This window comes from Panthera uncia, chromosome B1 (assembly GCF_023721935.1).
Source record: "Panthera uncia isolate 11264 chromosome B1, Puncia_PCG_1.0, whole genome shotgun sequence".
Classification (NCBI taxonomy): domain Eukaryota; kingdom Metazoa; phylum Chordata; class Mammalia; order Carnivora; family Felidae; genus Panthera; species Panthera uncia.
The window spans coordinates 60,719,730-60,735,633 of NC_064811.1; the positions used below are offsets into that span (position 1 = coordinate 60,719,730).

The following is a 15,904-nucleotide window of genomic DNA, read 5'->3' on the forward strand; positions in this document are numbered from 1 at the left end:
ATCGTGACCTGGCTGAAGTCGGACGCTTAACCGACTGCGCCACCCAGGCGCCCCGAAGCTTTATTACTTTTAATATTAAATGTTGATTCTATAAAATCCCACTTTTTACAAAGTGAATTAGTAGTAAGATCATAAATGCCACAGAAAATAATTTTCAGAAAAAAAAATTATTCATTTACTTAGGAATTCTTTAACGACACACACACACTTTGAATAATCAAGTGAAAAGCCAATGTTTCTCCTTTTATTCTTAATTTATAGATTGAGCTGCAAAAGGAGAGAGCAATAAAAATTATATAAATTACTATTAAGAATCAGACAATATTTACATATACTTTCACTTGGTATGCTTTGTATTTCCACTAAAATATTATCATTACAGAAAAATGAGATTTTACCATTTTTTTGGTCATGGAGCCCTTCAGATGAAGTTACTGCTGAAAATCAAATAATACTTGTATGTTGTACATTGAATATCACCTGGACTTATTTGCATACTATGTCTGCTTCTCTATTATATTTTCATTAATTATAAGTACACTCAAATTAAATTGGCATCCAAACCCACAGTAATTTTTAACCTCAATTACCAACAAAACTCATATTATCACATACGTTTAAATAGAAAAAGTTTTAGCAAACATATCCCTTGGAAACAATTCTAAATTGTTCTAATAATTTAATGGCTGAACCTCTTTGTAAAATATATAGTTACCTTGCACTGTTCAAATTTTTAATCAAAAGAAGTCATGTTAAATTGTATGTAACATTATTACAAAATTCTATTGACACCCTGAAGTTAGAACAGCATTCAGCTGTGAGTACCTACTGCTTGCCAGGCATTAAGAATATTTCTTTTCATTTAAAGAATGGACAATAGTCTTGGAGTAGATAACAATTAAAATGTAGAAGAAAGCCTGCTTCCTATTTGTTTTGAGTCAAGCAAGCAGAAATTTGATTGGAGAGTCAAATTTCAAGCTGAGAAGCTGGTCATGTATTACACTTGGTATTTTCTGCTAACGAAGAAAACAAAGCCCTCGTGCCACCACCTTGACGCTTAAATGTTTACTGAAACTGCTTCAGGCACTGCTTCTCAAACTTGGCTGCACAGCGGAATTGCCCAGAGTTTTAAAAAATGCCAATGCCTGTGTCTCACCCCCAGGGATTCCGCTTTAATTGGTACAAGGTGGGAGCTATTCTATGTAATTACTCCTTGGTAATTAGCCATCTGTATGGTATTTTTAACTTTCTACGTTTTATCAGCTGTGCGACTGTTTGGATTGGTCAAGTTTTTGTGCTGAACCGAATTCTGCATGGCAGGGCTCACTGTGCAGAAAGGTTGCAGTGGCTCTATTTGCCTTAATCCATTTTCCTCTCACTTCCTTGCTCTTTCACGCAGAGGAGGCAAGTGGCTGCTGTGGCAGCAGCAGTGGCTGATCATCACTGAAAATACCAAAGAAAGAACTCAGCCGCCTCCTGGATATTTTTTTCCACTGGGGATTAACTTGCCATGCTTTTTTCATTTTTCTGTCCATCCTGCAAAAACTTTTTTTTTTTTTTTTTTTTTTTTTTGCAAGAAGCAAACCATGATCTTATAGCTGAAAAACATAAGCAAAAAGTTTTAGCACAGCTGTCTCTTGGGGACAAGTTAGAAAATTCTCAAGCCAGCAGAAGCATAGTAAGTGCTTTCTTTCTTTTAAAGCTACTTCTAGGGGGAGAGGGGAGGCTATTGTAATGGTAAATTTCACTCGGAGAGGAAGAAAGGGTTGATAATCAATCAAAAATTAGGTATTTGTTTGAGTTTTTGCAATTCTCTCTGGAGAATTTGATTTTGAATTTTCTCTGGAAAACGTACAGAAAAAGTTTTGGGGTGTGTGCATGCGAAATAAAAGCCGTCTTGGGAGTAACACAGAAAGAAGTTTTTTTGTTTTTTTGTTTTTTGAACAGAGTGGGGAGATATAGAGCACTGGGGGGCTTCAGTGAGATCCCGGGATCCCAGGAGGAGAATTTACATTCAGAAATGTTGGAGTGAAAAGTCCTCCTGGTTCAGCATCTTGGACTTAAGTTCAGAAGAACATTTTACATCTGAAAGAATTTGTTTCTCAAAACCTCTTTATTTTGGCCGGCGAGTATCATGAAGGATGGGATGAGGTGTTGTGAATAGAAACACTACTCTGAATCTGCTTCAGGCATTTAAAATTTAACTCCAGGGATCATGTGTTGGGCATGATGAAGGCCACAGAGAACCTGGATAAGACTACTGCCGTACTGAACCCCAACAGGACCCCCAAGGGCAGGTACATTTATCTGGAAGCGTTCCTGCAGGGAGGAGCTCCCTGGGGCTTTACTTTGAAAGGTGGCCTGGAGCACGGAGAACCATTAATCATCTCTAAGGTATGTTTCTTTTTACAAAAAGAATATTACAATGTAATATTACACTATTACAATATTACAATATTGTCTTTATTCATATGACTTTTTCAACCTTAAAACTTCTGTCAGGTCTGTCAGAAATGCCACCACCATGCGGAGGATTGCCTGAATGTTGCTTAATTTGCTGTTTCCTACCTTTCAGAGTATATCTGGAAATATATCTTATTCGCTTGGCGTTTGAAAGAAAAAAATGTGTCTAGCTCATTTAGTCTGCGAAATCCCGGGGGAAAAATGTGCTTGCTCAATGGATAATCTCTTTTTGTGAATGAAATAGTGTAAAAGCAGCTACCACATGATCTTTTCAGTTATAAATCAGATTAAAGATTAACAACGTGGAGAAGGTGGTGGCATGATATATGCTTATGAATGTGTGCTTTATTTAGCCTATGGCTAGAAAAATATCTGCTCTTTCTCCGTCACATGAACATATCTAGCATTCCAGAATACTTTAGAATTTGTTTATAATTCTGGAATAACTGATTACATACATATTATTTATTCCTTTTTGCACACTCAGGAGAATTAAATCAACTTTCAGTATAGATCAAACACAAAACACCATTTCTGCTTCTTTTATTTATCTATGTATTTATTTAAACCAGTTTTTAAACCTTAGTCATCTATGACATGCCTCACTTCTTTATTTATCTTTGGTATGATTAGGTATTCCTACTGAATTAATCCTTTTTATGTGTTAGGCGTAATATGTCTGCTTTTCTCATCAGCTACATAGATCGAGAGAGAACAGAAGTTTCTTTTAATATTTCAGAATATTAACAGTCTAAAACAATAGAACCTAAACGCTTTTCACACATTATGCATTACTTAGAAACATTTACAATTGAGGGGAAAAGTTTTTAGGTTGAGGGTCGGAAAGGGATCAATAGGCATTTCGCCTGAACTTTGCTATCCATTTAAGGTTAGTTTTCATATACCCAAAAGCATGTGTTTTGAGAGAGACAGAAATGATTCTTACTGTGAATGAGCCAATGGGATCCAGGTTTCCAGCAGTCAACACTATGCAGGATACCATCTCAAGGTTTGTGACTTTTCTTTATCTTTTCTAAGAAAACAAAAGATATGTATGCATATGTGTATCAGTTAGGGGGCATCCAGCTCTAAGTAACTGACACCTGATTTACAGTGGCCTAAGTAGTAAATTGTGTGTTTTTCCCATATTGCAAGAAGTCTGAAAGTAGGCTGTCCTTGCTAGGAGCCACAGCTCAATCGTGTCTACATGGACTTCAGTTATCTCTCCAACTCCGCCATCATCTTGGCTTTTGTCCTCATGGTTACATGATGGATGCCACACCTCCAGTGTTGCATCTTTATTCTGGGCAGGGTTTTGGCTTGTTGTTTGCAAAGGGACACCCTCCAGTAACTTACATCTCATTGACCAGAACTGTGCCAAGGACCTGTGCTCAGACCAATTACTGGCCGAGGGGCCTGAGATTATCATGACTGGTTTAGACCAGTCAGGATTTCTTTCCTGGGTTCTTTAATAAGAACCTCCCTTTCCTGATGTCAAGGAATCTCTGTCCACTATCTAAATAAGTTGGGGTTCTCTTTTCAAGAGGAAGGAGGAAATGAGTGCTAGGTAGACAGCTGAGAATGTCTGCCAGAAATATACATACGCTGCATTTAGAATTCTGGTTGTATACCCAATTTCCCTTGCCTTATGTGATGAGATATTATGTATCCATACACTGGAATACAGTTTGCTGTGGGACAACCTAATGCTACCACTAATGAGCCACTCCTCTGAGGCTCCATTTAATCTGCAGAATGGGGGTGTACTATTATCTCCCTTATTGGAATGTATGAAGATTAGATGAGACTATTCATTTATGATTTTATTTTCAAGTAATCTCTACACCCAATGTGGGTCTCAAACCCACAACCCTGAGATCAAGAGTCGTGGTCTCTACCAACTGAGCCAGCCAGGCTCCCAGAGACCATGCATCTAGAGCAATTAGCATAGTGCGGGGTACACAAAGGAGCTCAAAAACTCAGCAAAGACCATGGCTATTGCTTTTTATTATTCTAGGGGCATTTGTACTAGGATACAGATTTGGCTGCTGTGCAAAGATCCAAAATAACAATAGCTTAAATGACATAGGAGTTTCTGTCGCTCTCACCTAACAATCTGAGCATAAGCCAAACTGAAAGATGGTTGCATGATGTCACAGACCCACGTTCCTCCTACTTCACTTACTTCCATCCTTGAGGTGATGTCCTATCTGCAGGGTCCCAGGTGACTTGCCACAACATCTGCTTTCCAGTCATTAAGAAGTGGAAAAAAGACAGGCGCCTGGGTGGCTCAGTCGGTTAAGTGTCCGACTTCAGATCAGGTCATGATCTCATGGTTCATGGGTTTGAGCCCTGCGTTGGGCCCTGTGCTAACAACTCAGAGCCTGGAAGCTGCTTCAGATTCCGTGTCTCCCTTTCTCTCTGCCCCTCTCACACTTGTGCTCTGTATCTTTCTCTCTCTCAAAAATAAGTAAACTTAAAAAAAATTTTTTTAAATAAAAAAGAAGTGGCAAAAGGAGACGGAGAGGGTAATCTCTTTCCTTTCAAGGGTATAATCTGGTGCAAAATGCTCTGTCCAGTATGGTAGCCACAGCCACATACAGCTACTTCCGTTTCAATTAAAAGTAAAATGAAATAAAATTTAAAATTCTGTTCCTCATCTGCACTAGCCACATTTCAAGGGTCACATTTCTTCGAAGCTCTTGTCTCTTTGGCGAACTGATTCATTCAAGCTCCATTTCTTCCTCTCTCTGAAGTGTTCTTGATTTCATCAAGCTGAGTTAGGTGGTGGTCTCTCTTCTATACTCTTAGAACATGCACTTAGTATATGAAATCACAATTTTTTTAGTTATGTTGATTGTCTTCTCAGAAGTGTGAGAGCTTCTTTAGGGCAGGGACTGTTTTCATTCCTGCCACATCTAATGTGGGTAGCCCGGGTACACAAATATTTGTTGAGTAAATGAAAGGATGTGGGCTATGTCTTATTCATCTTGCATTTCCAGGATCTGCCAGAGTACCTGGCACAGAGAGTGTGCTCAGTAACTGCTACGGCATTATAAGCAAAGATGAAACAGAGCAGTAGGCAGGGGGAGGCGGGGAGGTAGAGTTCCATGAAATGAGGATGCCTGCCAGATCTCCAAGATGGAGCCTGTATTGGTTTCCCATTGCTGCTGTAAAAACTACCACAATCTTAGCGGCTTAAACCAACACAGAGATACCATCTTATAGTTCTATAGGTCAGAAGTTAGCACAGGTCTCTGGCACAGGTCTAGCACTGGGTGTTAATTAGGCTGTGGGACCAGGGCTCTAGGAGAGAATCTATTTCCTTGCCCTTTCTAGCTTCTAGAGGCCACCCACATTCCCTGGTGCCCAGTCCCCTTCCTCCATTTGCAAAGCCCGTAATAGCAGGCTAAGTCCCTCCCACATTGCGTTACTCTGATCTCTAACTTCTGCCTCCCTTTTCCTATGTTATTTTATGTTTTGTTTTATTGTTTTCTATAAGTAGGTTCTGTGTACAACATGGAGCCCAGTGTGGGACTTGAACTCACCACCCTGAGATCAAGACTTGAGCTGATATCAAGAATCGCATACTTAGCCAACTGAGCCATCCAGGTGCCCCTCTTCCAATTTGAAAGGCCCTTGAGAGTACATTGGGCCCACTAAGATAATCTCCCTAAGGTCAGCTGAGTAACAACCTTCATTCCATCTGCAAACTTCATTCCCCTTAGCCATATAATCTAATGTATTCACAGTTTCCAGGGATTGGAATGTGGATGTCTTTGCAGGAAGAGGATTTTATTTTGCCTGTCATGTGAGCATTTGAGCATTGATGAAAGGCCATATAAGTTAAGACTGTACCAGAGTTGAGACTAAAGTGAAATTTAGTGGCTGATCGTGCATATCCCATATCTTCTTTCTAGAATGGTAAAAAAAAAAAACGCACACCAGCTCATACATTGGCATCCAGATGTCCACTATTCCCTCAAGGTCAGGTGACCCCCATGATAGGGGAAGGGGAAAGGATCGTACACCTTGAATCATACATGCAAAAGGCACGTACACTTATACAAAAGCAATTATAAGCTGCCAGGTATGGATAACAATATAATGAATGAAGAATTATTTTTCTTTAGGTACAAATGAGACAGGCGAATGAATGGGGAAAAGGAACTACAAAAAGGGTGGCGATAAAAGAAATCATTTTCAAATCTTTTTCTTTGAGATTTACTGTCCTTGAAAAGGAAAGGCGGGGTTGAGGAAAGAGCCTCTGTAATCTGTGAACTTCAAAAAGAAAGGGCAACTTTCTTTTAGTAGTGATTGTATGTGGAAGCTCAGGTAATTCAATAGATCAGGAAGTTGGCAGCATGATTTTATTATGACTCACTCTGCATTGTGGCTGAAAAGAGCAGTCCCACCTGCGGTGGGGTGCACCTGCTCGAGGGCTCAGAAATCAAATAACAAGTGTAACAACAATAAACAGCAACAACAACTGATGACACTTACTGAGTGCTTACTACATGCCAGGCTCTATGCCAAGACATCCACACATGTGAACTCATTTAATTTCGACAGCACCATGAGGAAGGTGATAGATTATGCAAATTTATACACGACAAACCGAGACATGGTATTTGAGTCACTTTCTGCAGCTCTCACAGCTAGTCAGTCATAGAATTGGAATTTGAATCCAGGCGTTCTGGTTCCCCAGAGTCTAATGCACTGAACGCTGGGCCATTTAGTCACCATTGCCTACCAAGTATTTGGCTCTGTCTAGATTCTGGAGCCATTATTTGGGTAAAATATGGGATTCATCTTTTGTTATGTATGGTTTAAAATTTATTAGAGGTGGGCACCGGGGTGGCTAAGTCGTGAAGCATCTGACTTCCGCTCAGGTCATGATCTCATGGTTCGTGAGTTCAAGTCCCACATCGGGTGAGCTCGAGCCCCCGCTTCAGGTGAGTCCCACTTCTCTCTCCCTTCTCCCCCTCTCCCCCTCTCCCCCTCTCCCCCTCCTTTATTTCTCTTTCTCCCCTGCCCCCGGGTTCACTTGTGTCCCCCCCTCTCAAAACAAACAAACAAACAAACATTTAAAAATAAAATTTGTTAGAGGAAAACAGTTTTTTTCCCCCAAAAAAACCTTAGCCTGTAAGTACCATAAAATAGGTGACTGCTGCTTAAGCAACGCTTTTAAAGCAGTTCTACACCTATAGAAGGAGGGGCCGCTTAAGAGTTCTTGGCAAGTATATTTGTGGTGTCTTCACCTAGAGAGGCACCTTTTAGTGCTCTTCAAACATGGCCTTCTGAATACGACGTTGTTCCAGGCCTCTTATGTCTCTTATGTTGTCAACATTCAGAACATATATTCCTGATTCCTGCTCGCCTGGGCAATGAATTTGCTTTAGCTGGACTCTCTTTGTGTATAAATCCTGTGGTTCCAGGATGCTTGGGTGGCTCAGTCGGTTAAGCATCTGACTCTTGGTTTTGGCTCATGTCATGATCTCCCAGTTCATGGGATTGAGCCCCGTGTTGGGCTCTGCACAGGCAGCATGAAGCCTGCTTGGGATTCTCTTTCTCCCTCTTCTGTGCCCCTACCCCACTCATGCTCCCCCCCCCAAAATAAATAAATAAACTTAAAAAAATCCTGTGGTTCCATCTTCTACACCCTCACCTTCTCTGAAACCCCTTCTGCTTATAACACCATCATCTTCTTGCTCTCAATCTAAAACACGGCCTTCCTCTAGGCCTTGTCTACCAAGGCTCAGCTCATGGACACTATCGTATTCCCAACTTCCCATTCTTTCTCTATAGGTGGGCATGTTTTTTATGTGAAGTCAGAGACATCCTTGAACCTGGTTCCCCAAGCTTCCTGTTGGCTAACACTACTCAGATTTTTTAATGGAGTCTCTCACTGGGTTCTTCTAGCCTTAGAGATTTGATCTAATCCCTAAGCCCTCTTTACTATTCCTCCTCTGGAGAGAATTATCCAAAGCATCCCAATCAACCTGCCATTTTAAAGTGAAATGAACTGCTTTACTGCACTGCGAGGAAACTTGGAAATACCAATAGTCCATGGTTAGGAAATTACTCATTTGAAACATAATTAAATTGGATGATCATGTTGAGATTTCCTCATTTCTGGATTTTCTCTATCAATCTATCTAGATTCAGTATTTTCCAACCTTCTGGCTTCCTTAGTGCCCCTCAGTTTCAACACACCAGCATCAACCATACTATCTCTTGGCCCATCTCTTCCCACTAAAACAGTTTTACTAGTTTTTCAGCCATGGCCCCTGAGTTCAATTTGAAGTAGATGTCTAGGCAGTCCCCCAAGTCCTTGGGCTGGTTGATTTAGTTCACCCCAAAGTCATCTCTTTGATTTCCTTCCAAGTACCGAGCTAGGTCAGCTTGCTATCAACCTTTTAACACAGCCAGTTCTTTCTGAGTTTCTTTCCTTACTGTTCTTGCTTTTGCCTTTAAGATCCTTTGCCTTTCTGCTAGGGCAGCCTCTTCTCTCTGCTGTCCTTAAACAATTTGTTTGTTCCCTCAAATCCACCCCTGTCCTGCATTTGTATGAATTCCTCCTTCCTCTCATCTTTCCAACACCTCTATTCACATTATCTTCAGATACAGGTAGTTGTTTGCATTTGGCTTCTTGCCAATATATTATAATCTCTTTAAAGCCAAATGAGGTTTACTCATGCTGTGTATCCTGTTTTTCCTAGCAAAATATTTCCCATTTCACATACAACAAACGTTTAATGAATGTGAAATGATTGATAGGATCTTAGAGCTATAAAGAATCTAAGCAATCATTTAATCCAACTTCCTCATTACATAGAAAACTGAGACTCAGCAAAGTTCATTTATTTGCCAAGATGGTTACTGCCTTAGCAAAAAAAAAAAACCTGTGTGTGTGTGTGTGTGTGTGTGTGTGTGTGTGTGTAAAGCTCGCTAGTGAGGGAATACGTGGTTTCTGGTTGTGCCATTTGTACTTTCCAATGAATCCTAGCTCCTGTTAGACTATTAACTTCTAGAAGCTAAAGATGTTTCCCCCTCCTTCTCTTCCTCCCTTCCTCTTCTCTTCCTTCTTTCTTTTCTTTCTGTTATCCACAGTGCTCAAATTATGCATATCAATGATGAAAATGAAAATATATTAATGGATGAAGAGGAAGATAAATGAATATTAAAGAGGATCTTCTTTAAAAATCTTTGTTAGAAAGATGTGCATACAAGGTCCTAGAAAAACCTCTTGAAAAATAAGGCAAGTAGGCTGAGCTTGAGTCTTCATTTAATGATGCCTACACTTAATGTCTGGCAAATGTTAGTTGAGTTGAATTAGATTGGAAAAAAGAAATTCATGGTTTTATTGAATTTTTTAGAAATTACCTAATTTAGGAATTGCTTAAAGTGTTATGTCCTTTTTTGTCACAAACTATGCTTGTGATCCCATCAATGTTGCTGGAAATAACCTTTATTCAAGTAGCATGCTGAGGTGGTATGCCAAATGGATATTAGCAAGAATTCTGCTTTCTTTAAAAGCTAATAGGTTCTCAAGGCATTGCTTTCTATGCAGGGAACACAACTTAAGAAATATTTGTCTCATTTTAATGAACCCACAATGTGACTGGAGACACATAATGAGAGACTTTCTATTCATCTTTGAAAAAAACAAAACCCCAAAGAATAGTCTGGGTCTTAACTAACCCATAGACCGATTTTTCCACATCTCTCCCTTTGATGTACTTCCAAGCAGTGAACATCTTGATCCAAAGAACTGCAGAGTTGGTGTTCTCCCTGGTCCATCCATCTCTCATGCTCTGACATCCCAGCCCCTTCTCAATGAAATGAAGCAAGGCCAAGTTTCTCTGCCCAAAGTACTGTTTCCCCCCAATCTTCTAATGACTTTCCCCACAAAAGATAACTTGTGTATCTCGATCCACTGAATGGGAGGGACAATTCTTTCCTGCCTTCAGAGGAGGCTTGTCTAACTTGGCAGACTGATGTGCAGAACGTTCTGTCCTGGGCATCTGAGCCTGAATTTGCTCTTACGTCAAGTGCATTTTTTCATTCCTCAGCCATCCACACATCTATTCATTATATCCTTCTTCATTTTGAACTGCATTTTATCTTAGAGATTTATGAGATTTATCTAAAGTCTTTATTTTTAAATGCTCTTTGGTATGTTTGTATTGATTTGGGGTTATGATTTAGTTATCTTTTTCGCCCCCCATTTCAGGCAACGCTGTCCAGTGTAGCACAAGACACATTACAGACTATGTAGGGCTTGGAGTAAAAATGTCTGTTTCATTTCTACCATAGTCTCCATTGGCTATGTGACCATGGGAGTAACTTAGCTTTCTTGGACCTCAGTTTCCTCATCTTTAAAAGTGAAATATCCTAACTAATGGAGTTGTTATAAGTACCCAATGGATTAGGTTAAAAAAAACAACAACACAGTGTTTGGAAAAGACAAAACACAATCCAGAGTTTAGTTACGATACGATGATATGGACTGGTGGGAGAATAGTAGGTATCAAACAGAAGTTAGCAACCCACATAACAACGATGACATCTGACTGATTTCTGTATCACAGCAGCACTTGCTATCTCCCACTGAAATACTGAACAGATAATTCTCGGCTCTCATGGAGCTTATATTCCAGTAGAAAGAGAGTGGCAATAGATATGTTTGTCCATGATAATTCCAGGGTTGGTAAGTGTCATTAAAACACAAACAATATGATGGGTCCCAGAATGGTAGTGTTTGTGGGGTAGAGGTATGAGAAGCAGGGCTCACTTTAAATAGGTGACCAGAGAAGAGTTTTCTGGTAAGATCACATCTGAGCTAAGACCTGATAGATGGGAAACATGAAATCAGACTTGCAAAGAGCTTTATAAGTGCGGCTAGGCAGGAGAGTCTTGGAATGTTCAAAACAAAAATAAAGTCAGTGTTACTGGATTGTAGTAAGTGTCTTACTCTGTTCAGACTGCTGTAACAGAGTACCATAGTCAGAGGGCTTTAAAAACAACAGTAATTTATTTCTCGCAGTTTGGGAGACTGAAAAGTCCAAGATCAAGGTGCCTAAAGATTTGGTATCTTGCGAGGGTCCATGGATGCCTGTCTTCTCACTGTGTCCTTAGATGGCAGAAGGGTGAGGGAGCTTTCTGAAATCTCTTATAAGGGCAAGACTCTCACTCATGAAGGCTCCACCCTCATGACTTAATCACCTCCAAAGTTCGCAAACTCCAAATATTATCACCTTGGGGGAATAGGTTTCAACATATGAATTGAATGTTGCCTGGAGCCTGATACCTGTCAATGTTCCTCTCAGAGTGCTCTCAGCCACATACAGGCAGGCCGCCAGAGGACCTGCAGTCTCACTGGGGAAATTAGACGAAGCAATGCTCAAGATATTCTAATCTTTTTTTTTTTTTTTACATTTATTTATTTTTGAGAGACAGAGTGAGAGCAAGTGAGAGCAGGGGAGAGAGAGGGAGACACAGGATCAGAAGCAGGCTCCAGGCTCTGAGCTGTCAGCACAGAGCCCGATGCGGGGCTTGAACCCACAGACTGTGAGATCATGACCTGAGCCGAAGTCAGACGCTTAAACCGACTGAGCCACCCAGGCACCCCACGAATGCTCGAGACATTCTAAGACACTTTTACAACAATGATCGTAAAACAACCAATATTTAAAATTATGTGCCCCCCCCTAACCCCATACAGGGTGGGGGGCACATAATCAGTCTATAGAAGTAAGCAAGAGAGAGAGAGGTATGATATGAAAATGGAAAGTCAGGGGTCAGATCATAACAGATCCTATAGGTTGTGGGAAGGATGCTGGACTGGGTTTCAGTACAGATGTGAGGATACATCACATCACGAGTCTTTCTGTACTTATGGTGAGCCAGACTAATGGTGTGTATTTAAACTCTGGGAGATTTTTAGTGCTGGTTCTTAAAGTCACCTTCTCTTTTCTCCCTCCTATGAATTTCTAAGGCACTTCTTGGGTCTACAACAGGGTAGGGCCTTCCAAAAGACAACTATCAAAATTTATTATAATTTATGGAGTGATATACAAATAAATGGTAAATATTCTTCTTTTGATTAGTTGAGAGAAGGTTATCTTTCTCTGTCTCGTAACTGTTCACCTCTTGGGTTATTTATCACTTCAAGGCAACAAGGTCTACTGGGGTTGCTTTTGCCATAGTAATGACTAACTTTGCTGAGGTCCTTCCTGCTCTATAACAGGCATGCTATCTCACATAAGTTTCACAAAACTCTGTGAGGTAGAGGTCCTGTTACTATTTCCATTTTATAGATAAACTGGAGGCTGGCTTAATTAAGATCATAAAACTAGGTGCTAACCTGACTGTTTAAACTGTAAGCCTGAAAAATACCTTTGAAAGTAAAAGCTCCATTGTCATTTTGGCGTTCCAAAGAATGCTTCCATCTATTCATCCCAAGTCATGATAAACTGGTAGAAAGAGTGGGATGTATGAACAGTGGGAAAAAGCCAGGCATCTTGAAGATAGCTTGTACTATGACATGAGGAACATACCTGACATGTCAGCCTCAGGAATTAAATTGGACTCCCACATCTTCCCAGACCCTGCTTCCTGCCTTTCACTTCTGCAAGGTTCTAGTCTTGGTCTCAGTTCTCCTCTCTGATTGCTGTTTGTCTTAAAATTTTTTTAAATGTTCATTTATTTTTGAGAGAGAGAGACAGACAGACAGACAGAGAGACAGAATGCTAGTGGGGGAGGGGTAGAGAGACAGGGAGACACAGAATCTGAAGCAGGCTCCAGGCTCTGAGCTGTCAGCACGGAGCCTGACATGGGGCTCGAACCCATGAACTGTGAGACAACTGAGTCGAAGTCGGACGCTTAACCTACTGAGCCACCCAGGCACCCCTCTGATTGTTGTTTTTCAACTGGGATTTTGTTGAGTTTCATCTTAACATATAGTCATCAACAGTACCTTTGTTTCTCTATCATGTCCTGTCTTCTCAGTTGACTTAAACTCCTACTCCCCACCAGCCTAAACCCGAGGGCTTATCTCTTGGATTGGATACATTCCATCACCTGGATAGGCCACGAGAAATAAAACCTTAACTCTCAAATCAGGCCAGTTACCCAAGGAGAAACACTAACTGACTAAATAAATATTAAGCAGTCTAAAGCTAACAGGGGCAGTTAGTACAGGGGATCAGGCTTGAGGTTCATACTGATAGAGACTGATTTTCCGGGGTACTTCAAGTTCGTGCATTCCAACATGGTGAAGAGATCAGCACCACAACAGTGTTTCACGGAGGAGTGTCCATTGTACCAACCTTTATTTTGTTTGTCCCTTTCTAACTCTGGCTTACCTTATAACATAAATAAACTACTGTGTATTTGTACATCACTCCATAATCTCCACTGCTCTTCCGGCTGAGTCTACTACTTAGCTGACTGTCTCCATGGCTAACCTGCCGGCTCCCATTAGTCCCATTAGTACCCACCCTTCCTGAAAGGCAGACTTTCTGGCTCTCCTAACAGTATGTTTACTTGGCATAATCCTGGGACCTCCACACACAATTGCTCAAAGCCATTGCTGCCTAGTAGGGTCCTAGCTCAACCTGCCTCCTCCCTAACCCATTCTTGGCTCCTGGAAACAGTTTAGACAGATCCTAGAGTTCTAAAGATCTGAAAATGAAAGAGAACTATGACATGAAATTGAAATTAAAACACAGGCAATTTAAATGGAACAAGCATTCTTCAGGTTGGTTGGACTAAAGTGTCTCACACTTTGAGTATCAAATTATATCCTAAACCACACATTTGCTGGAAGGTAGGAAGAAATATTAAACTTCTAGAACTCATCGTCTTACTCCTTTGTTTTGAAAAGTTGTAACTTTTAATGGAGGAAGTTGTATAGGCATAATTTAAGCTTTTATCGTCTTGTGTGTTTTATCATCTTGAATAGCTGAGAAGCTCACATTTTTTAGATCTTGTCCTCAGGGAAACTGGGAAGTGAGCTGCTGGAATTCAGACGCAGGATCTGGCTGGGTTCCAGAAATAAATACACATATTGGGTGTTGAGATAAGATGTTAAAGAAATAGGAGAGTGAGTAAATTTTGAGGAATGAGTTTGCAGAAAATACGTGACGTTTTCCTCGTATTCCTTGATTTTTGGGGGGGGCGGGTGGTTGTTTTTCAAATTTTCACCTTTGAGCAGAAGATCGAAAACAAGGCAGCCATTGACCTAAGTATAAGCGGCAGGAAAATAAAAGAATTAGTCTTGTTCTTCAGGATGGCTTTCATGGTTGCCCATTGGTGCTCTTGACGCAACATTTACAACTAAATAAAGTTGCTGGCAGTGTCTTGAGAGAATTGCTATCACAGCTTTCCATACACATATAAGCCGACGAATTTGACCTTTATGAAGACACTGTGGTGTGGACCCTTCCAGTGTGCCCAGGTGTAGGGCAAATTCTGAACCTAGGCCCTCGGAGGTATTGCAGTCACCTTTTCTCTTCATAAAAGAAGGCAAAATAAAGCGGGCAGGACTGCAAGGTAGAAAGAAGGAAACGGATACGTAGTAACAATATTTATATTTACTCAGTTCCTGCTGTGGATCAGATCCTATGTTAGGTTATTTATTATTTTGTAGAATGAGATTTGATTTTACATATGAAAAAAGAGATTCTTCATAAATGATGGAGCCAGAATTTAAAGCTATTTCATGCGTTCACTAACATATTCGGTGTTTACTGAATGCCTAAAAATATGACAGCACTGGGGAAACAACAGCAAACAAGGTCCCTGCACCCAAAGGGCCTGTGTTCTCGGTTTCATTTTCTACCGCTTGAAGCTGATCCAGTCACTGCCACACCATGTTCCCTCACCTTTCACTTCTGTGTATGTTGGCTTGACTTCCATCTGTCAGCACCCGCAATTTCTTGGCTTAAGGACTTTATTTTGCCTCCCCTTTGCCACCTGCTTAAGGACTCTGGGAGCAGCCCTCAGCCTGGGACTGAGTGAGTTGAGTTGACCAACAGCCCAGCTCTCTCATCCATGGGATGGATAACTCTGAGGTGAGTGTTTTCCACCAGCTCCTAGAGTTTCCCTGGCAGAATTGAGCTCCACTGACTCACGATTGTAGGTGGCTTCATAATGCATCTGTATAGACTACCTTCCTTTTCCTGCCTCCCCCATCCACTTCCCTCTCAGTTTTCTTCACTTTCCAGATAAACTAGCACTTGCATTTGAACTCTTGTGTCAGAGTCTGCTTCTGGGGAAAAGCAAACCAAGATGACCACCCTTTAGGGAATGCTTCCTAAGGAAAAGCCAGATCCTAAAGCCTAATGTAGATTTGTTTCCAAAGTCTCTGGAGCCGTGGACTTCAAGTCAGAGGACTCCCATGGTATCTGAGAGCTGTGTTTTCTTGGGTGCTAAG

General features: G+C 40.8%; 1 protein-coding gene across 1 annotated transcript in view; it reads left to right on the top strand.

Moving 5' to 3' along the window:
- The first annotated feature begins 2,229 nt into the window (after positions 1 to 2,229).
- Positions 2,230 to 15,904, top strand: part of LOC125922377 (PDZ and LIM domain protein 2-like) — a 258,336-nt gene continuing 244,661 nt past the window's right edge. The window contains exon 1 of the mRNA XM_049630034.1: positions 2,230 to 2,394. Coding sequence (XP_049485991.1) covers positions 2,230 to 2,394 — 165 coding nt within the window. The remainder of the gene's footprint in view (positions 2,395 to 15,904) is intronic.